Source organism: Taudactylus pleione, unplaced genomic scaffold (genome assembly GCF_031769625.1).
Source record: "Taudactylus pleione unplaced genomic scaffold, aTauple2 ptg000065l, whole genome shotgun sequence".
In the NCBI taxonomy this organism is placed as follows: Eukaryota; Metazoa; Chordata; class Amphibia; order Anura; family Myobatrachidae; genus Taudactylus; species Taudactylus pleione.
In genome coordinates, this window is record NW_028284467.1 from 11,367,820 (window position 1) to 11,391,731 (window position 23,912).

The 23,912-nt window shown below is 43.7% G+C and overlaps 1 protein-coding gene across 3 annotated transcripts in view; it reads right to left on the reverse strand.

The window, feature by feature from the left end:
• The window catches only part of GALNT6 (polypeptide N-acetylgalactosaminyltransferase 6), an 82,286-nt gene that overhangs the window by 12,689 nt on the left and 45,685 nt on the right, over positions 1-23,912 (reverse strand). For all 3 annotated transcript variants that reach the window (XM_088466354.1, XM_088466346.1, XM_088466359.1), the window contains exons 6-9: positions 12,387-12,504; positions 11,321-11,521; positions 6,758-6,889; positions 2,628-2,729 (exon numbers count right to left, since the gene is read on the reverse strand). In XM_088466354.1, the coding sequence (XP_088322480.1) occupies positions 2,628-2,729; positions 6,758-6,889; positions 11,321-11,521; positions 12,387-12,504 (553 nt within the window). The remainder of the gene's footprint in view (positions 1-2,627; positions 2,730-6,757; positions 6,890-11,320; positions 11,522-12,386; positions 12,505-23,912) is intronic.

Below are 23,912 nucleotides of genomic sequence, written 5' to 3' on the forward strand. Positions count from 1 at the left end.
AGTCTGCAGGTGTCACTGTTGCCAAAATAATTTAAGAAATAAAAGTACAAATGTGTCCTTATACATCTAGCCTTAATACACCATGCAGCGCAAAATGCCTGTCGTGAGTGAGCCGCCCAGTCCGGAGCAACTCTGCTAGCATTGGGCGTCCTTTTTTGCTGAAAATGTTTCACAGTCGCAATATGATGCACCTAGGACACACCAGGAGACTGCACTGATTAATTTCATATGTGACACTTGTATATCTGTGTGCGACTGAGTCAGTATACGACGCACAATGGAACGTGGCGCAGAAGAAAGCCGCGGCCACTGCATCATAGTACTTCGTATACAGATTCAAAGACTCAGTCGCACACAGATATACAAGTGTTAAATATCAAATCAGCGCAGTCTTTGCGTGTCCTAGTCGCATCACAACTTTAAGCATTTTTTGAAAATACAGACGCTAAAAAGATGCCCAACGCTAGCAGAGTCTCACAGGACCTGTCATGCCATGAGGAGCTGTTTGGTGTGGCTGCAACACAGAAATAAGAGGACATCTGTAATATGCTTTTACAGTATGTATTAAGCTGGGTACACACTAGGTCGACCTATCTGACAATTGGTAAGTGTATAGCAATTAGTCTGCCCGATGTGCAGGGCTTGACAGCTCAATTGGGCAGGCATTTAAATCACCCGCCCAACTGGGCGGGCATTTAAATCGCCCGCCCAGTTGAGCTGTCAATCACCGCCGGGTCCCTGTACAGGCGATCGGTGGGTCGCGCGTACACACCAGCAGATGACAGATATATTGGCCATCGGCTGTGCTGCACAGCAGATCGGATATGTCTGAATGACGTTGTTCTTAGACATATCGCTGTATACACCCAGCGATGCACTATAGATACATCAGCCGTTCAAACGAACGGGCGATATATCTATCAGTGTGTACCCAGCTTTAGTATATTTACTGTGCGACACATAATACATGTAGCTTCTTACAGCAAATATGAAACAAACTGGTAAGATACTGAAATATAATAGGTAAAAAATAATTTTGCCATAGAGGAAGAGCTGGACCTGAGTACACAACTAAGCATATCTGCCTTTCCAGAATGTCCAGGTGACACTCAGAATATTGGGAGACCACCTGGACACTAAGGGCCTGATTCAAAGATGGACGCAATGGCGATTATGTCCACAGACCGAGCGATTGTTTGCCATCGCGCATTCTTATAAGCCATAATGCGCGTACGCAGCGATCACATTGCGATTATGGACGCACAGTGGAATCCATCACTAAGTGAGTGACAGGCTGTCAGCGTTGGGGGGGGGGGGGGAGGGTCATCAATAGAATGCAGGCGTGTGTGTCCATTTAAATGCTGATACAGGGGCGTGCAATAATTCCTTTCTTTCAATCTCCTACTCAGTAGGAGAGCGAGAACTGCAGAGTCTGTGGCTGGTAAGACCTCCTGCAAGGGCAAGATGGCTGTTCGATGTGCGTCGATGTTATCGATATTTAGCAGGTATGCAATGTCATACGCACATGAAAAGGCACCGGTGGGCGTACTTATGCTCGGGTAAGCTTTGTAACTATTAGCATATTTTCGCAGCTGCATCGCGTAAGAAAAATTGCAACTGCGATCACATTAGCGTCCATCTCTCAATCAAGCCCTAAAGGTGCATACACACGTAAAGATTTTCTGTTCAACCATCCAACTAGTTGATTGGTTGAAATGAAAATCTGGTAAGGTATGAAAGCAAATGACAATCAGCAATTTGCTTCCAATTGCCGGAAAATGGCCAAAAACTGTTGTTTGAACAAATTGTTTAGATCAAACATTCAACAAACTTGTCTGACGTCCATTTTCATCTCTTTTCTGGCATTTAGGAGCAAATTGCTGATCATCATTTACTCCCATACATTATCAGATTTTCATTCCAACCAATCATCTAGTTGGATGGTTGGACAGAAAATCTATACATGTGTATCCAGCTTAAGTCAATTGATGCATCTCAGCGAGAGTCCACGGCCACGTTTCACTGTGCTCCCTACATAAAACATCACCGGTTGAGGGGGACTTAAACTTCCACTTTTTAGGAGAGTGGTTTCACATCCCCGGCAATCCTGGTCCCCAGAGTGACCCAAACCCAGATTCTTTGTTCCCAACCCCCTGATATTTCCCTAGGTGCCACTATCCTCCATGTTCTGAAGTTTTAGGGCACTGTGCACCCACTGAATAATGGAGGAGTGTGGTGAGGGGAGAGAAAAGAGGTGAGAGAGTAGGAGGAAAATGGAGGTACTGTAGGGGTGAAGGGAGGGGGTAAGAAATAGGGTGTAAGAAAGAGATGGGGAGTGAGGATTGGTGGAGAATAAACAACAAAGGATAGAAAAAGGAGGGGGGGTAGTGAGAAAAGGAAGGAGAGGGGTAAGTGGGAGCAGTAAGAGGGGCCGGTGTATTTATATAAAATTATTTAATAACAAATAACAATAAGAGCAATGTCTATGGAAAAAAAACGTTTTACTTTCTCTTAAAGGAGTTTTTGATAGAGATCAGCGTACACTCCTTATATATCTACTTTCATCCACAATATGCATTAGCCTGGGGCTCGTGACAGATACATTTACTTTTGTCAGTTGTGAGTACCTGGTTTCCTCCCATCCCATGACATGGGTACATGATCAGTGGCTTCCCTCCATGGTTGTTTTCTCCAACATCCAGGCAGTTCTGGGAACCTTCATTTTTAATCTAGGAGATAGAGTTCAGTATTAGGGAAATAAAAAATAGATTTAATTAGCTCCAGAGTTAGCGTTGTAACTAAACCAAACAGCCCCATTGTACACCGTAGCGAGCTGCAGAGAGAGACCATTGGATGGTGTGCGTTTAACCTACATGTCCTGACCCAAAAATATTTCACTGATGAATCTTATGCTAAATCACAATTACCTTATTTATTACATTTAAAGTAACAGCAGCAACAGGCATCATCATCACTGTGCAGTACTGCACTTCAGGTCCACAACTAAAGTGCTACAGGAGAAATGAACATATACTGTATATATACATATCCATTTCCACTTTATTATCTGCACTTTTCTAGTGCTTATTAGGAACCCCCTTCATCACAGAACAGCCTGAATTCTTAGTGGCATGAATTCGCCAAGGTGCTAGAAACATTCCATAGAGATCCTTCTATATGCCACCATGATATGAGAACATCCCTAAGTGCTATATTGTACTGAGATCTGGTGACTGTGGAGGCCACTAGAGAACACTGGATCCATTATCATGTTTGTTGAACCAGCATGAGATGATGTGTGGTGTGACACATGGGGCTCGATTTGCTACAATCCGCATTGGTAATGCAGATTGTAGTGTGATATTACCGAGTGATTTCGCATTGCGAATTCAGGCAATATCACAGGGATTTACTACAAATCCCTTGCAGGGACAGAGCTTGCGATAAAGCTCTGTCCCTGCGAATCCCCTCTGGATCCTTATCACGGGATATTTTTGCAAAAAAAATACAGTGACAAGTGCCCCTCGCATGCGCTGACCCGCCGCCACTGCTACCCCCTGGCGCTAAGCCCCGCCCCGTCACCAAGGCCCGCCCCACGTGATCGCGGACGCCCCCGCAACCCCCCCCCTCCCTTAATTACACTTACCTGCATGATCCGGGCTCCCGTGATGTCCTCCGGTCAGGTGACATCCCATACTGCACTGGGACCCTGTCAGGCGACGAGCGGGCCGCAGTGCAGCATGGGAGACCAGCTGACCGGGGGGAGGACATCACCGGAGCCCCAATCACCGGTCCCTGGAGTCAGGTAAGTTTGTTTTTTTTCCTTTACTTTTTTTTTTTTTTACACTGAATCAGCGTGTGATCTGTTTAGACCACACAGCTGATCACTGGGGCTGGCTCCGGGCTCTGCTCTGCCCATTAGAGCAGAGCAGGAGTCCGGTAACCTGGGGAGACCCTGGATAACGCCACCTCCAGGTGGCGTTATTATCACAGGGCTTCCCCCAAGTATTTATTCACAATTTATTTTTAGTAACTTTGGCCAGATCACATTTCCCATCACAATTATAGGAAATGCGATCTGATTACTAAAAGTAAGTGATAATTAGGGGTTGGAGTAGAATTTTACGAATTCTACTCCAATTGCCCTTTAGTAATTTTAGGTGAAACTAAAATAATGTGAATAGGGTGTGAAAACACCCTTTTTCTCTTTATTTTAGTAAAAATAATGTTAATAAATAGAGCCCTAGATGTGTTATCCTGATGATGCAAAGACTGTGGCCCTAAAAGAAAGCACACTCAGCAACAATACTCAAGTAGACTGTGGGATTTAAATGATGATCAGTTGGTATTAAAGGTCCTAATGTGTGCCAAGAAAACATTCCCCACACCATTACACCACCACCAGCCTGAACTGCTTATATAAGGCAGGCTAGATCCACGGATTCAGAATGATTATATAAAATTCTGACCCTACGATCTGCATGTTGCAGCAGAATCAATAATCACCAGTGTTGATGTACTGATGGCCTCTGTTTCCTATTCTTATCTGACCAGGCGGTACCTGGTGTGATTTTCTGCTGCTGAAGCCAATCCATGCCAAGGTGCAATGTGCTGTGCTTTTAGACATACTCTTCGGTATACCACTGGAGTAATGAATGGCTATTCAATTTATTGTCACCTTTCTGTCAGCTTGAACCAGTCTGGCTATTCGCCGGTGACCTCCAAGAGATCATTAGTGTTCGAGATGCTCAAACCACCACGTCTGCTACCAAGAATCATCCCAAGGTCAAAATCACTTTATTCACATTTGTTCCCTGGTGTTTGGTCTGAACAACAAGTAAACCAACTGCTCACACTTTTATGCATTGAACACACAAACATAAAATAGACGGCGCTAAATGACAAAAATAATTTTATAATAATTTTCTATAAAAAAAAAAAAAAAGATTTGAATCCAATGCACCGGCCGGTGTAAACCGCTAAAATAATACAGTTAATAATCCAACAAATCTATGCAAATATAATGATAAAAAGCAGACTTTTTTCATAGGTCTAGATTATAAGTATTCAGTGAGTCTTTGCCATGTTTGAAGGGTCGTTAATATACCCATAACCTATATTGATTATAAGTCCGTTTTTAGCAGCACATAACCATCAAAGCATAAAACAGTCAGCTGAGGTTAGTATTAAAAGTACTGAAAAAAGCTTATAGTTTTTTAGCAAGCAAAGGAAAGCAGTTCAATTTTTAGCAGCATGTAACCATCAAAGCATGTTTATATGGCAGTCAGCTGACGCTAGTACTGAGGGTAATGGGACGCAAAGAAAAAAAAAAGGAAAGCAGTTCAGTTGGCAGAGGAAGAGAGGTTTTTTGGAGCTCTTGGTTAGGGAGTGTAGATAGCTGTGCGGAAAGCTTTTAGCATTAACTTCATTAGCATGCATGTCTATTTAGATGACAGTATATCTCAGCAATCATATGCTCCAAGAGACCTTCCTCACAAGTCTCCAAACGGAAACAATCCACTGCCTTTAGTATACTGTAGCTTGTTACTCAGAACTCTCCTGGTGAAAAAAGTGGTATATATAAGCTGGTATCTTTAATCTCAACACTCTATGCGTTTCTCCGCCTGTGTAAAACGGCCAGCGGCTTCCTCAAAATAGTGGACAAAATAGCGCCGTCTATTTTCTGTTTGTACGTTTGTTGTATGTATAGGGTTGAGCATATGCAACTAGGGATGACCCATGTGTGCAAAACACACATGTATCATAAACGGGACTGCGCTCCGTGGATGGTGTAGAGATGGTAATATATGAGAATAACGGAGTCTGAGAAACTCTGATAAAACTAACGTGTATTATATTTATTCACAAATACTCTCAATCACAAGATGTGGTGAATGTGGGTGAGCAAACCCAGTGGGGGGGAAAGGGAGATAATGTCTGTGACTGGGTAAAAATGAAAAAGGAGTGGGGGGATCAACACCGAGGTGATTGATCAGTTTGAATGGAATGCTCATTAACTTGCAAATGGCGGTACAGAGGGAGGGCGTCCCACACCCCACTGCACCTAACAGTAAAAACAAAGTCAAATGAACAAAGTCAAGGTTCAAAAGTCTAAGTCGGTCAGACCAATAAATGGTCTGTGAGTAGTCAAAATCCTAGTGAGGCCTCACCTGATGATGAACGTGTAGTGGTTCCTGGTCCTGTTCTGTTCTAGACTTCCCCGCTTCCCTTCTGTTGAAGCCGATGGTAGGGCCGTATTCCGGTAACTGCCGCTTGTGCAGTTACAGGCTTGGTCCCCACAGAGTCCGTATGCCGGATCCAGTGCAACACCGCGATCTTGCGAGAGGTCGCGGGCTGTAGGGGAATCACGCGGCTCCGGACTGCTGTGCGCTCGACTCGCCGAAGATGAGGCGACTGAGGCAGACAGAGAGGGGGGGGGGTTTCGGGTCAAAGTGATGGCAGTGCTGATAAAATTTATGCAGTGGTTCTCTGGTGCTCCTACGAGTGATGGTCGGCGCCATCTTGGAGGTGGAATTTAAAGTGTGTTGGGCGAGCTTAGTCATATACCTATTGATTTATTTTTACAATAACATACATTGTTTAAGTAAGAGAGTGCTTGATCTTCCCTTTTTCACTGTCTTTTATGCATTGAGTTGTTGCCACATAATTGGCTAATAACATTTCCATTATAGAGCCGATGTACCTAATAAAGTGGCTATCTATATTTATATACGAATGACAATATTCTATTACTTACTGCACCATAATATGTTGGTGAGAGATCCGGTATAAACATTTCTGGGTAAATATTCTGGAGATACCACGAGAAGTTTTTACACTTTAAATCTTCTTTTAGTTTCAGTCTTGGAGAAATGTCCCCAAAGTTTCTCTGTAACCAGAAATGCATAAAATGGTTAATAGAAGAAAAACACAATTCTGCAGATGATCAGATGTTGTCAATTCTATACTACGCTTTACTGTGCGCGTCACTCATATGCTGTCATTTCAGTTTCACTTCACTTAATGGTAAATTTGTGAATGGAAAATCTGCATCAAAAAATGTTGCATCTCACTTTATCACTGTAAAGCTGGGTACACTTTAGACGATATGTTTGCCCGTCGCATCGCTGAGTACACATATCACACAGCCAGTACACATTAGATGATGCGGTGCCTGACCAGCCGATACGTTGGCACCAGCCGCATCCCGCTGCAAGGGGTCGTCAGTCGCATTGTCAGATTGAGTTGCATGTAGGGCCGACCTGATGATGCGTCTGATGACCAAACGGGAGCGCGCATGGCCTGACAGTGGTTGCACAGTAGGCGATTTGGCCAATATATGGGACCGATCCGTCGGATCGGCTGAAATATCGTCTAATGTGTACCCAGCTTAAGACTCACTTACATCTATATATTAAATCCACACCCCCATTTGAAAATTTCTCTGAAGTAATGGTCTAATTATGACACTTTAAAAACAGACTTTCTTGATTTCTAGTTTGCTCTCCAAAGCGGTGTTGAAAGATGCTCTAAAAGTTTAAATTACTTATTTTGCTGCTTAATCGTATACTGCCCTTACATTCTGTCGCCACAGCTGCACAATAGAGATGATGAGATAGACATATATTACCGAGCCCACCTGCTTCTGAACCACAGCCCCCGCCCGTCTTAGTGATTGGGGCAGCTCTCTGTGCTGAACTCCATGCTGTACTGCATGCTGCCCAAGCCCCGCCCACCTTCATCTTTCCTGAGGTCCAGAAGTGGTACAAGACCATACCCCCCCGATTCCTCACTAGATGCCACCATAGTAACGGGCGAAGTGAGGTGGCCACAAGTCACTGCATCCCAATGGATGCACTGTTTGATAAAGTCTGTTGGTGATTTTAGCTGGAATAAAGGGGGAGTGAGGGGGTGAAGAGGAAGGGGGAGTGAGGGGGTGAAGAGGAAGGGGGAGTGACAGGGGAAGAGGAAACAGTTTGTGTTACTGTAGAAAAAAAAAAAAAGTGAAATTTGAAAAACAACAATACATGGGAATAACATAAAAAAATGGTTTGTGTAAGTAGCTGTAGCACAGAGTGTATAGAAGGGGGCTGTAGGAGGCAACGTGCAGGATGCATGACGCATCGCATTAGGGATGTGATGCATCTCGCCACCCTTTGCATGTATGCCGCCATTACTTACGCCAGTATTCATGAAGAAAATCACAAATGACAGCTCTCTCGGTAAGAGCTGTCCTTTGTGAATGAGGGATTTCCGGGTCTATGACCCAGAAGTCCCTCTGGCATCCTTCTGTGCATGCACAGACGGACATGCGGCGCAGGCGGTGCTGGGAGGGATCCGATCGGCTCAGTGCGCTGCCGGCCGCCGGGCGGAGAGGAGGGGGCCCATGTCGGAGACTGCACACGGGCCCCCTCCTCTCTAGAAATGCCCCTGCTACCACCCATCTCTACTCCAGAGATATATATACTAGCTGCAGTATCCGGCGTTGGGTTTAAATCTTCAAGTTGTTAAGTTTATGATGTGATGTCATCCAAATCCATACAGTGGCCCAGAACAGGCTCCCTGCCTCAAAGTTCTGGCTGGCGCACTCCGCCGTGAGGTCCGAGCAAGACCCCAACCACTCTTTTGAGCATCCAAGACCATTTGCCACTCCTCTGAAAATTTAATCTAAATCCATCCAGTGAAAGGCCCAGAACAGGCTCACAGGGTCAAAGTTCTGCCCAGCGTACACCAGCAGGAGGTCTGACCGGGACCTCAACCCCCTAGTATGTCTTCTGGAATCCAATGTTAACTCCACAGAGTGGTTTTATCCAAATCCATCCAGTGGAAGGCCCAGAACAGGCTCCCTGGAACAAAGTTCTGCCCAGCGTCCCCGGGTCAAAGTTCTGCCCAGCGTCCCCGGGTCAAAGTTCTGCCCAGCGTCCCCGGGTCAAAGTTCTGCCCAGCGTCCCCGGGTCAAAGTTCTGCCCAGCGTTAACCAACTGGAGGTCTGACCGGGACCTCAAGTCCCTAGTGGGCGGGATGCACAACACATCGCATTCGGGATGCGAAGCATCCTGACACCCTTCGCATGCATGTCAGCGTTAGTTATGCTGGTATGCATGAATAAAATCACAAAGTACAACTCTCTCAGTAAGAGCTGTCCTTTGTGAATGAGGTATTTCCGGGTTTGTGACCCAGAAGTCCCTCTGGCATCCTTCTGTGCATGTGCAGAAGGATGCGCATGCCATTGTGGGTGCTGGGATCCCTCTGACACCACTCTCCGAATATAAGCCTTCTATAGGGCAATGCCATCAAAAGATGGCATTACCCACCGCATCCAAGCCACGGAATGCATCGCATATGAGAAATGGGGGTTTCACTGTATTTCTCCGTTGCTGCATTTTGCCCAGTATGTCTTCTAGGATCAAATGTTACCACTCTGAAGTTTTCATCCAAACCAATCCAGTGGAAGGCTCAGAACTCAGAACAGGCTCCCCAGGTCAAAGTTCCGCCCAGCGTACACCAAGAGGATCTCCGACCGGTATCCTAACCACACCCCCCCCCCCCCCCGAAAACCTGTCCAGGATCCAACTGGACCAGCTCGTGTTTGTTTTATCCCAAACGGTCCAGGGGCGTCCGAATGCATTACCGGACAGACAGACGATCCAACCAATGAATTTTATATATAAAAGAGTCGTCGCTCTGTCACGTTGTCGCTATGTGGTCTAATAGCTTACTCTTTCGATACTAAATAACTATGTAGGATTTTCCAGCTTTACCTTGAGAGCTGTGGAAGATATTCGCCAACAAATAAACAGACAAACAAACTTTGTTAAATATAAATTGTGTTCGCTGTATTTTGTATTTGTATTTGTATTGCTGTATTTTATCTCCTGATAATACGATCAATAAAAACATTGTTTTGAAAAAAAAAAAAAAAAAAAATGAAAACCTGCAAGGCGCTGCAGGAAAGGCTGTGCAAAAAAGTGCTGTAGGAAAGGCTGAAAGACCATATTAAATTTGAGACAAAAAGTCAGAGGTCGGAGTTTTCGCCATCATTGAATACTGGGATAAAGCGGGCATGCGCCCGATACTTTATCCCAGAAAAAAAACTGCGATTCGCCATTGCTTCTGGGATAAAGTATCGGGCGCGTGCCCGCTTTATCCCAGTATTCAACTAGGATCCGGCGAAAACGGGACCCGGCGGAAAGGTAAGTATTGAAAAGTCCTGGAAATTTTCGGGAAATCAACCTGGTCCCCCCCTACAGATGGTCTGACATGGGGGATCACTATGGGTAACCCCGATTTTGCATGCTGAAGGTAGTCAGGGTTTTTAAATAGCAGGGGCAGGTGCATAAATGCGGCTTTGCAGAAGTGGTGAAGAATAGCACTTAGCTGTTTTTTTGGGGGAAAAAAAAAAACTAGTCCCATCAAATTTGGGGTACATGAAAATGGGTGCAAAGTGATTTTTGAAAATTATTCAAAAATGCACCTGCCGCTACTACCCGCATTCTAGAAAACACCTGCCGCATACATGGTAACCCTCCTAAATCAATTTTGCTAGTTTAAGATTTGTTCCCCACTTTTTTTTTTTTTTCACCCCCAAAATTAAAGTACATATTGTGGGGGGTCCTGAGGATTTTTTTTTTTATTTTTTTTTTTAATTTTTTTTTAACACAGATTACTTTTAGGGGACATTAAAAAGGCTGCAGGATATATTTTTTTATTCTGCACCACTTAACCCCAATTCTGCACTTTTTTTCACCATGTGCTACATGGTGAAAATTATCCCCGTTTTTTAACAAAGAATACGAAATTGAAATTGAATACGTGCAGAATTGAAACAGGCGAAAATGACGGCTTTTCGCAGCCTAGTTGAATACCCCCCTAAATATGAATAGATGGCACAAAAAATATATTAGAAAAGGGCCGAAGAAGAGCATGTAAACTGATAATATTAAATACAAAATGACCTCTTAATGATTTATTAAATGAAAACATTCAACAAAAACTTACAAAATGATTTATTTTCTAACAACTACACAATGCTAGGAAAATTGCATTATATTTGCATACCTGGGAAATACTAGTTTAAATATAATGGTACTATCATGACATGGGACAGATAGGGGACAGAGGAGAAAGTGTGCGAAAAATGTAGCCAAAGTAAGGTTTCCAAAATAAACAAAATGGTTAACAGGCTATGTATCCTGTAGTCAGCATTTACTTTATGCGCTTTATATTCTATCAAATAAGTAAATGCTAAATGTTTGATACTGTAATAGTAACAGACATGGTAACAGTAAGTATGTTGTATAAAGCAGCTATTTGTACTTACCTCTTGCACCATTTTTGCGGCTTGTTGATTCCTTCGGTAGTAGATCTCCTTAAAGCTATCCATCCAGACCTCAGCCAAACGCACCTGGTTTCTAGTGATCACCTGTGTTCCCTTGGGAAAGGTATGGGGACTTTTTGTGCGGAACACATGACCAACTACTGAGCAAGGTATGATCTCCAGCTGCCCACCACATTGCCAGACCTAAGAAGAGATCATACTTACATTAAAGACTGCAACAACATAGTGATGGTGTCTGTTAGGTTTAAAGTGTATCTCTCCTTTTAACCATGGCCGTAGAAGCTTGAACAGAGAACAAGGTTTTGTCCACAATTTTTACAGGCTTTTCTTTTCAAACTGTTAGTATACGTTTTACTCTACAATTGCACTCTCAACAAGTTTTTCTTCCAAGTAAAACAGCATGTACCATATGATAGAATTTTTATATCAAAATGACTATCTATATAATGATGGTTATTCTTTTTATACAAACACAAGGCTGCTTTCAGCAAATAACTGTTTGCAGGCCTGCAGCAGTATACCACATACCCGGTTACTCAATGGCAAGCACAACAGTAAAAAGTATGGTTTTTCAGGGAAGCTTCATAAAATGCTAGATTCATAATTTGGGAGAATGCAAATAGGGATATAAGTGCATTATTGTGGATTTGGCTACACCCTAGTGCAGCTGTTGTGGAACTATATATCCCAGCATGCCCTGCCACAGTTTTAGCATGCCCTAATAGCAAAACTGTAGCAGTGCATGCTGGGTTATGTAGTTCCATAACAGCTGGAGTGTCAAGGTTAGCCAACACTGCCCTAGTGGGCATTTTTACAAGAAAAAGTCCCAATAGTGCTGCCTCACACAGTCTCCGCTACATGTAGCAGTGGAATAACTGATAACCCCACGCAAATTGGGAAGAATGTCCAGATTGCATAACTTCAGGACAGTCCTCCAAACTAGTGACTGACCTGCCGAATGCAGGATATATAGGAGGTATGTTACCGAAGGCGTAGTTACAGAAGAGAAATGAGTATTTGGATTTTGCTTTAAATTAGCAAAACGTACCCTAAAAGACATTTCTACATTCTCTCCACCCCAGATTTCCATTTGGTCATCATAAGACCCGATGTGTTCAAAATAAGATTTGGATATTGAAAACAGACCTCCTGCGAATGTCGGTGACCTAGAGCACAAAAAGAAGAAAAGAAAAACAAGTATGATTTCAAAGCTTGAAACTGTGGTCAATTCAGAGATTTCCGCATCTATTATACAACAGTAGCAAGAGTGTAGGGAGTATTTGAATTGCAATTCTGTATTTTAATATCAATGCATTATATTTTCAGTGCTGTTGTGGTCTTTAATCCCCGAGCTGTGTTAAGCGACATGGTAATTGCAGAATAAAATAACTAGAATACAAATCATTGATCAAACAGGTCTTGAATAATCATCGAAACAATAAAATGTCTTGGTTATATATTTGTTTCCCCATATTTTCTAGCGTTACGCTTTGGGGAATAAGCTAGGAAGAAAATTGAAACATGCACCACGTCTTCTGTCTGAAGTGGACAACACCCAAGTAATGCTGGGTACACACTGGCGACATATCGGCGTTCAATTGAATGGTCGATATATTGTGCGTGTGTATCACTGTAACGTAGCATTTCGCATGCAGCTACACCCACAGACGCACACAGAACATAGGCATGCTGCATAACATTTTAATCAGCAGAAGCTGCTTGTGCAATCTATTCACATTACCGTGTGAATAAGATGCATTTGAAGGTAAAAAGTCGAACAAAAAGACGCTCGGCACTACCGAGTCACGCCGTGACATGGCGCGACTAGTACGGCTGTGTAACGCACAAGGAGGCTAGATGAATGAGGACACATCTGTAATGGAGATGAACAGGGCACCAATACCACAGACAGAAAATCTTGTACTGTGTCTGAAGCACCTGTACCGAAGAGGAGCTGGCAAATCTATAACTAAATAATGTGGTATGATCGGGATAGGGGTCCCTCTCCTGGGGTAGGTGGACTCCCTCTTTACACACACAGCAGCCGAGGAAACAGGACACAAGTCTGGGGTTCTTGTACAAACTGGTCGGCGCCAGTCTTTATTGTACCAAACGCATAAACAAAATAAAACAGTGCCCAGACGGGCTAGGGTTTTGTTTACCAACTAAACTGTGGGTACCCTCACTACCAGAATGGTAGGGCCTACAGCCCTCACCATCAATAACAGCACATGCACAGTACTTACAGGGTAATCATACAGTGTCTCTGGACATGCTAGCCTGAATGCCGACTTCCCCAGGTGTGAGACACTCAGCCACAAACAAACCCAGCTTATCTTAGCCATTTCCAGCTGCAAGATTCTAATGAGCCTGTTACCAGGCTGAAAGGCCCAAAACCTGGAGTTGCCTGTGGACGGAGCCCTCCCTCTCCTCACACCCACACCCCCAGGACCCAAACCGGCTTTTCCAAAAGCCGATATTCTGGTCTGTTTACAAAACAGACTTCTCCTGGGGTTTTTTAGAACACATAGGCCAAAACCTAGGACAAATGTGCCTGCCATTGACCACTTTACCAGTGCTTCTATCACAATACATATCAATATAGTCTTCTCTGCGTTGGTGGTCAGGAGAACCACGTGGGATGGATGAGAGCAATGATTTTGGTAGCATCTTTAGCCATCTCTACCAGTGACAAATCCCACCTGGTCCCCATGAACCAAACCAGGGAGGCGAAGACCCAATCAAGTTTGCAAACAGCTTAGCGAAAACTTTAAGTCATTGTTCAAGAGAGAGATCGGCCTGTAACTCGAGCACTGGAGCAGACTGGCATTTCCAAAGCACAGGTATATGTATTACTGAATGTGAATTTGTAAATTTACAGTATTTGTTCTAAGGGGTTAAACACACTAGGTAACAAAGAAATGTACATTTTAATTGCAATGCAGATAGCAGCATTGACCACATGGAAGATGCAGCGAGACCTCTCGTCTCTATAGTAAATGTGTCTTACTGTATACTTACGGCAGTGCTGAACATACCTGAAACACACACTGTGGTGAAAGCAAATAACTTCACTTTATCCTTTTCAGTATACTACTAACAGTAATAACACTAAATAAAACAGTGTAAAGCAACATTTTGGGACTAGAACATACTGGTTATTAGAACAATTTAACTACATAAAAGTGTCTGTTTTAGGTTGATTACAGCAGTTTTACTCTTTTTTTTTGTTCCTAAATTAAGCATTCTGAACACCCTGTAGAAATTCTGAATTTGCCCCGGGTACTTGCCTTCCCAGAAGTGGTGTCCGAAGCTACAATGCTTCTGCGCATGTGCACACTAAAACCATTGATGGTTATACCATTGTACCTGGGTTTCCTGGGGACTCCAAGTATGGCAGTGACACCGGCCCTGTTAAAAGCTGTGGCGGTACCCATTATGGCCCTCGCACGTGGCAGCAGGCCTGATTCCTGGAGGATCCAGCCCCACCAGCCAGTACTGCCATCATCATACACGGAGAATAGCAGCAGGCCCATTTGAAAAAGTCACCATGATTGAGCCAGTCGGGACATAAATCCAAGAAGGCCTCGACTCGCCGCGTCATCAGCCCATCCCCTGGCGCTGGCTTATATTAGGCACCGGGGCTCAGTAAGAGCCAGAACGCTCTCCTGAAAAATCAAAAAGCTGAGAAGATGGCAGAAGCCCTGAGCTAACGGCGGCCATTGCAAAAGGGCTTAAGCAGGCTGCCGCTAATCAGGTGAAGATCAAAGAGTCAACAACCTGATTGAGGGGTTGGTGAAGATACCAAAAGCCATGATACTGTGGGAATTGGCCTGCCTCAGGTGAAGGTTCTAGCAAGCCCTGAGGTGGTGGGAGTTGGCACACCTCAGGCGAAAACCAAATGGAAGGCGTGGTTGCCCAGGACTGGTTCAGCTGATGGCACAAAACCAAGTAGGGCCCTAGTGAAGACCCTGTTAAATGATCTTATATCTACATGGTCAGCCACTAAGCCTGGGTGTCACTGTGTGCATTAGTCCCTTAACGTCAGAGGTGGCCCATTGTTAGATGGGAAATAGGTCCGGATGGCAGAGGGCATTAGGCCCTATAGGAGTGTATTCTATAAATGTGTTACCATTTTTGGTCCTTAAATAATATCTGTATAATACATGACTTCTGAAGTCACGGTGTGTAGATGGGCGAGTTCTGGTGTTAGAAACACAGAATTTGACGGCAGATAAGAAATACTTGGCCTATCTAGTCTGCCCCATTTTTAAACATATTGTTACCTCAACCCTTATTGATCCTTACTTCTTCTGAAGGATATCCTTATATCTATCCCATGCATGTTTAAAATTGCTCTACTGTCTTAGCCTCTACCACCTCTGATGGGAGGCTATTCCACTTGTCCACTACCCTTTCTGTGAAGTAATTTTTCCTCAAATTAACCCCAAACCTACCTCCCTCCAGTTTCAGAACATGTCCTCTTGTTCTAATACTTCTCTTTCTTTGAAGAAAGTCTCCTTCTTTTACCTTGTTAAAACCCTTTATATAGTTGAACGTTTCTATCATGTCCCTCCAGAACTGAACAATGTATTAGAGGTGAGGACGTTCCAATGACCTATACAGTGGTATTATCACTTCTTTCTTTCTGCTACTGATTCCTCTCCCTATGCAACGAAGCATCTGCCTTGCCTTCCTCACTGCTTTGTTACAATGTTTGCTTGCCTTTAAGTCACCTGAAATAGTGACTCCTAGATCCCTTTCCTCTTCCATTAATACTATATTTAGCCTATGGATTTTTGAGACCCAAGTGCATGATCTTGCATATTTTGGCATTAAATGGTAGTTGCCACGTTCTTGACTACTCGTCTAGTCTACCTAGATCATCAATAATTTGTTTTACCCCTCCTGGTGTGTCTACCCTGTTGTATACCTTTCTGTCATCTGCAAAAAGGCATAGTTTCCCTTCAATACCATTTGCAATGTCACAAATAAAGATATTAAAAAGCACTGGTCCAAAACAGATCCCTGAGGTACTCCACTGGTAACATTTCCCTCCTGAGACTGCACTCTGTTTACTACAACCCTCTGTGTCCTATCCTGCAGCCATGATCTTATCCATTCAACTATCTTTGTATCCAATCCCATGCTTTCCAGTTTATTTAACAGTCTGCGATGTGGAAAAGTGTCAAAAGCCTTACTAAAGTCTAACATGGATCATAAGGAATCAAAATTGAGGGGAATATTTATTATAAATTGCAGCCAAGCCCTCGATATCAAGGACTCCTTATTACCGCAACTCGCAGCAATAGGGAAACTGATCACCGAAATGGATCAATCCAGAGTCGCAGAGACAGGAGCCCATCCCAGAATTCAGTAAGAAGCAAAAGTTTACACCCCGCTTCTGCCCCCCTGCAGTACAGCACATGTACCGACACCCAACAGCTCGGGAAATTCTGCATAAAAACCTACTGGAGTTGCTTTTGCGAACGAGAACAGGGGGCCGCAACAGATATCTCAGATACATGATTTGATTTAAAAAATAGGCACCTATGCGCACCATTCCAGACAATACTTTTTGCTTCTTGTTTGTTATCTGTTTCATTGCTTGTCATAGACAGCACCCCTGAGGTATTAAGAGAACTGTATCAGAATTACAAATTCAGGGTACTTATATAATTTGAACTTGTGTAGAAGTTTCTTTTCTGCTTCGCTAGGAATTAGAAAAAGGAAAAAAAAAACAGTAACCATGAGTTGTAAAATGTCAAACATAACCAGTTAATACATTTATTTTACACAGTCACACAAGCATGTTTCTATGCCTGAGAGGGGCTTTGTTCAACACATAATTTGGACCATTTTCTAATGCATATTAAACATGCACACACAAATAAGATGGATTATCTGCATATGACGACTTATCTAGTTCTAATCAGTGTCCAGTCCATAACTGCAGGAGCTTCAGGCATGACATGAGCACAGTCATGTAACTATCTAAACTCAACTGTCCGAAACAGACAACACCTCACTGCATTCAGACCACCACCAATGCCGAATATAATACACACACTGTAAACAGCATGCACCACTGCCTATGTGGTTAGGTGACCATGTAACTGCAATGCTCACAACTTTCACTATCATATGGTTCATGTAGCCTTTAACACTAATTAGCCTGTTTAATCAGACATTACTGTAGCTTAGCGTCCTTTCCTGGTTCAGCAGAAATACCAAAGGTCATAGTAATGTTGCATAGAGAAAACCCACATGGGTGTGTAAGCAATAAAACAAGTGATGTACTAATTAGCTTAGATAACACAGTAGGTTTTCAGGGCAGGCGTTTTACGTCATCACAGCCACATAGCCAGACACACCCTGTGTTACTTTTCTTACACCTCCAGTCTACACACATCTATGGCTTTTAACTCCACAGCACCTTAATCTTGCAGATAATCCATTTATCTGTTTGACAATCAACTCAGTTTTTGCAATATAATTATAAACCTACACTATGCAGTTTTCTTTGTAGTTCTGTATAAGAAGCAACCAAGTCCTCACAAATGTATATTTACCAACCACACATTATAGGTAATCCGTATACAAACTCTTAGTGAAAATTGTACTTGCATCCACTTCCTTCCTCTGCCCTCAAAATACCAATGTAACTACAGAGATCACATGTAATAAAATTATACCCCTTTTACACCAAAATCCCGGGTCCGACCCTGGAATTTGAACATTGGTCAATCCCGGTTCGAACTCGGCTTCAGACCCCGTTTACACTGCAACTCGACCCGGGTTATTCCTGGGTTTGCCCCGTTTACACTGAACCCGGGTAATCCTTGCTTTTCTCTATAGAAGTCATTAAAAATGTTTTAAGGTCTGACAAAGATGGTCACAAAAGGCAACAAAAGAGAGGGGTGGGGACTGCTTACAGCATTGCTACAGGTTGCTGTTCTGGCTGTGGCAGGCTGTGTATCAGCCTGCGTTTGTGGCTGCTGGTCAGGCTGTGGTGCAGGCTGCAGTTCTGGCTGTGGCAGGCTGTGTGCCTGCCTGCTTTTGTGGCTGCTGGTCAGGCTGTGGTGCAGGCTGCAGTTCTGGCTTTGGCAGGCTGTGTGCCTGCCTGCTTTTGTGGCTGCTGGTCAGGCTGTGGTGCAGGTTGCTGTTCTGGCTGTGGCAGGCTGTGTATCAGCCTGCGTTTGTGGCTGCTTGTCAGGCTGTGGTGCAGGCTGCAGTTCTGGCTGTGGCAGGCTGTGTATCAGCCTGCTTTTGTGGCTGCTGGTCAGGCTGTGGTGCAGGCTGCAGTTCTGGCTGTGGTAGGCTGTGTGCCTGCCTGCGCTTGTGGCTGCTGGTCAGGCTGTGGTGCAGGTTGCTGTCCTGGCTGTGGCAGGCTGTGTATCAGCCTGCGCTTGTGGCTGCTGGTCAGGCTGTGGTGCAGGTTGCTGTTCTGGCTGTGGCAGGCTGTGTATTAGCCTGTGTTTGTGGCTGCTGGTCAGGCTGTGGTGCAGGCTGCAGTTCTGGCTGTGGCAGGCTGTGTGCCTGCCTGCGTTTGTGGCTGCTGGTCAGGCTGCTGTGGTGCAGGAGGTTAGGCAGGCAAGCGATGGCTTCATGTGCATCTCTCTCTGCAGGGCACTGACAAATTACATCATCTGCCGGTGCCACAGAAGCTCCAATCAGCATCTTTCAGAGCTAGCTGGGTCAAATAAGCAGGGTAGCACCCGTTTACACTGCCTCATGACCCGGGAACAACCAGTTTTCAACTCTGCACTCAACCAGAGTAAGATTGCCCGCTAAATCGACCCGGGTTTTTTTGTTGGGAGCCGTTCACACAGAGCCTCTACCCGGATAGACCTGGCAATAACCCGGGTTGTTTGTTTGGTGTAAAAGGGGTATTAGTTACCACAAGAAGATATTTTCTACATCAGCGTTTTTAAGCTCCAGTGTTTAATGGTGCATGGTCTCTGAACGTAGGCCCCGATGTGGATTTGTACGCAAACCCTATGCTTTATATACATATCCGATGTTTGGGGATCTTCACATGCACAGGACCCAGTCTGCACATGTGCAGAACGAGTCCTGCGTGATCGTCGCATTCCTCCCTTAGCCGCAGCATGATTGACATGCTAGGGCGGAGCGGGATAAGAGACCAGGACCGTTTTACAAAACAGAGGCATGACACCACCGTTTTGTAGGCGTGTTGAGCCCAAGGTCTGCAACATTGGGCTCAGAATTCCTGGACCCAGCTGACCAGTTCCAATGGCCAGACAAATCGGAATCAGGCCCTTAATACAATAGCTGATACAATATTATAAAGTGTCACAAAGTTGATATTTTATTTTACTTCTCCATAGTGTGTCTCTGTATCCTCGAATAGCATTCTTCTGGAGCATGGCCAATAACCTAGGACATACAGTAGGGATTAGCAACTATGGCCAGAAATCCAAACCCTATTGTCTGTGGAAGTGGATTGATTATGCTGCTAGAGGTTTAGGCTGGCTCACCAGAGGGGCGGAGTCTAGATGAGTATCCAGTGACATCTGCAAGGATGTGATGTGTATGTGGCGAGACACTTTCCACAGGTTCACTACGTTAGGCAGCTGATAACACAAGATGGTCTTGAAATCAAGGGACAAGACTCAAACACAATCATAGTCAGACCAAAAGCTCAGGGTAGGCAGGGCCGGTGCTACCATTAGGCAGCTACCTAAGGGCGCCGGCTCCTGAGGGGTGCCATTGAGGTGACTGAGGTCGCCAGCACAAAATTAAATATGTCTCTAAAAGAAACATCCTTTTGCTATGTAGTACTGACCGCAGAAGCTGATTATATATACAGTTGCTGCACCTGTGCTTTTCCCCTGTTCTTCTATTCATGTATAACATGCCTGGCTGGTTCAGCATTGCAGACCGGCAGCAATGTTCGTCCTCTTCCTTCTCGCAGCCCTCTTTATAAATACCTCAGGTCACCTGTGTACTTTCAAAAATTAGTGGTATATTCAACCCAAACTACAGTCAGATACTTTCTGGGGCAGTCACACATGATGTGGAATAGTATTATTACAGAAGTTGCATTGAATATTGGATCATAACTTCATCATCAATCTAATATTTAGTATTAACTATGCTGCTGATGCGGTGCTGAACGTACACCTGTTTAGCATCAATTGTGTGAATTTACCCTAGGTATGCTCAGAAAATGAGCATGCAGAAAATCAGCAGTGCAGACATGTGCACCATGGACCCTTACTGCCAAAGAGGGGGTACTGGGAGTGTGGATGGGGAAAGGGGGAGGGATTGGGAGGGGCGCTAGGCTGAAGCTATGGGTGCCAAGAAACCTTGCACCAGCCCTGAGGTTAGGCAGCACCGACTGATTGCCGGTGACAAGATAAAGTGGTCATAAAAGTACAGAGACGGTTGGAAGACCAATGGTGTAAAACTAGGAAAATAAAGCAACAATTCAGACTAGCACAATATCATAATCAGCCTCCTACACAAAACGGTGCACCGAACAAACTTTCAAACTCTACCATCAGCAAAAGCAAATAGACTCTCTTTGGTCACATTAGGTGGAAGGACGGAGTTGTGTGCAAGCCTAAACAGCAAGTTACGCCAATTCCCAGTCCCTCAGGTAAAGATTCAGAGGCAGCATCTCTTAAGTTCCACAACTACCGCTGGTTATTAAACCAACAAGATGTCTCTTTCAGAAACACCATTCATTTTGTGATAGGTTGACTCAGTGGTGCCCTCCAGATCCCGATGCCTAAAGATGTCTAATAGTAGAATACCTTCAGGGGCACAGCAATATATGACACCTATAAAACACTAAAGAGTATAAAACACCTTCAGTTACCTAGTTGTTACAACAATTAAGACAAATTTTAGCTATGAACTTTGTTTCACACAGTAAGTATGGTATTAAGGTCTCTATTCCAGTATACAATGCTCAGCCTTTATTTATTTATTACCAGTTATTTATATAGCGCACACATATTCCGCAGCGCTTTACAGAGAATATCTTACCATTCACATCAGTCCCTGCCCCAGTGGAGCTTACACTCTATGATCCCTATCACATGCGCACACACATACACACTAGGGTTAATTTGTGTTCGGAGCCAATTAACCTACCAGTATATTTTTGGAGTGTGGGAGGAAACCGGAGTACCCGGAGCCTTTGGCTCCACTCTGATTTAAATTTCTGTTCATACATCATGGCACTGCCCTAACTAATATAACCACAAAAATGGACAGGTTACTGCCTCCCATGCAGTGCCCGTACATTGGCCATGGTCAGTTACCCAGTTGTGTTAAGGAAGCAGCAGGTGACACTAACTCATTTGATGTTCAATGTATAACCAGCGCTTACACCTGTAACTGGTGTAGGGGGGAGAACTTATTGGCGCTGTGCACAGAGCATTCAGCCCTGGCTGGTGCAAGCAGGTATGCAGTCCACTGGAGATGGAGAAGCGCTGCAGACACAGACACCATGCAATAAAGTAAATAATATTATTTAATTTACATTAATCTATAGGTTTCACACACACACACACACATCCATTTGTACAGTAAGTACATAGCCTTAGAAATAGGCATGTGTACATATCCTTGTTTAATAGAACTACCAACTTTAAATAATAAAAAAAAAAAATTAAATTATCAAGGGCTGTATAAAAGCTTTTAAATAATGACATTTCTAGGATAAAAAGGGGCCTCTTTAGTTGCGTGGTAAATGCAAAAAAATGGCTTACTAGCCAGATACTCACTGGCCATAAGCTTTAATAGACTGATAGGTAATCAGCACATATGGGTGTATTTGATGTATTTTAAATAGAAACCAGCCAATTGGAATATCTTGTTTTTCTAAGAAATATGGGCAGGATGGTGATCACAAATGTTACATCATTTGTTTGTATTAAATATGATACCAAATATTATTTATCAACAGTTATTTATATACACTAGATGTACTGTAAGTGCTCAAGTAACCCTCCTATTAGACCCCGTATTGGAGCAGATAAGGGTGTGGCTGTAATCTGCCAGCTGGGTAGAGCTAGATAAAGACATTAATAAAACCTGCAATTACACTCATCACTTTTATAGTTATGATGCAGAGAGGGAAACGATCATGTGTTTTAGCCAGTAATGTATGTATTTCATTATAAATGCAATAGATTGATAAACACACACACAGTTGGGTACAGGGGAAATCCCAAGTGGGCCCCGCTGTCTGGGGGCCAACACCCTCCTCTAGGTGTCATGTCCCAGACTGTACTCTGAATTGTAAATTTTTACTCTATTAGAGGTTCAGTTACTTTGTGGAGCCGGACCACTGAAAAACTGATTGGTTTGCTTCTATAGAAACTAAGACTTGCCTAATGGTTAGCCAAGCAACTGTGATGGATCTGGTGGATGACCACACCCTTTAAGCATGGATCCGATGCCTCAGTCCGACTTTGTGTGTGTATTGTTTTATCCAAGTGCCTTATGTCTGCAAAACGGAATGTAGTCATGTCAGCATTCAGAATGTTGATACAGTCAGGGGGCGATCCAATTAGGTGCAAGTTTGCTTTAAGAAACTCACAATCATCACGCAAGTGCACGCTCCCAAGAAACGCAAGATCTGATTACGAATGCTTACTTGCAGCGAGGGTGTGCACATTTTCTATAGCATGTGATTTGGGAGAAGGGCATTAAAAACTGGGGAAACCATATTGGACCCCCAAAAAAGTGACAACTTTGTTAGCAGGACCATATAGAAGGCTGTAAATGGCCATAAGGAAAAGTAGTGGACATTTTTAAACCGTGGCAAATGGCCGATTTGTGCATTTTAGAAAAAATAAATTATAAAAGAGCAAACTTCTTTAGTTTAATCTCAAACTAATTAAACAAAATAAATGCAAAAAAAAAAAAAAGAAGGTGATTTTATGTTAATTTGAGGCTCTACACTTTATTTTTTTTTCAATAAACTAAAAAAATAATAAAAAATAAATAAATAAAAAGCAATTATTTTTTAATTTAGAAAATACTTTAATTAAATGGGATGTAGTTATGCGGCCGCCGGTCACAATCCCGACGCTGGAATGCTGGCTAGGGATTTATGACAGGCGTCAAGATACAGACACCTGTCATAATCCTGACGCTGAAATGCAGATCGACGCAGGCCCAAATGAGTTAAGTACGGGCACCCGTCCTCTTAGCCGCGGGGGGTGGGAGGGTTAGGTTTAGGGCACCCTGGGGGGATTTAGTATTAGCCACCCCCTGGGGAAAGTTATGGTTAGGCACCCCCCCCCCTGTGAGGGTTAGGTTTAGGCACTAATGGGGGAGGTTAGGGTTGGGGGGCTTGTTTTGGGGGGACAGGGAGGAGAGGGTTCGCTATACTTCCCTCCGGAATTTCCTCCCTTCGGCCAGCCACTGTACAGCCGCCGGCAAAACAATCCCATTCCAATTAAATTTGGGGTTCCTAAACTAACAAAAAAGTTGGATTTTAGAGTAATTTGAGGCCTTTTTTTTAACACCCCAAAAAATTACATGTAATTATTGGGCCAATTCAGCTAATTGAAAACGTCTAAATTACTAA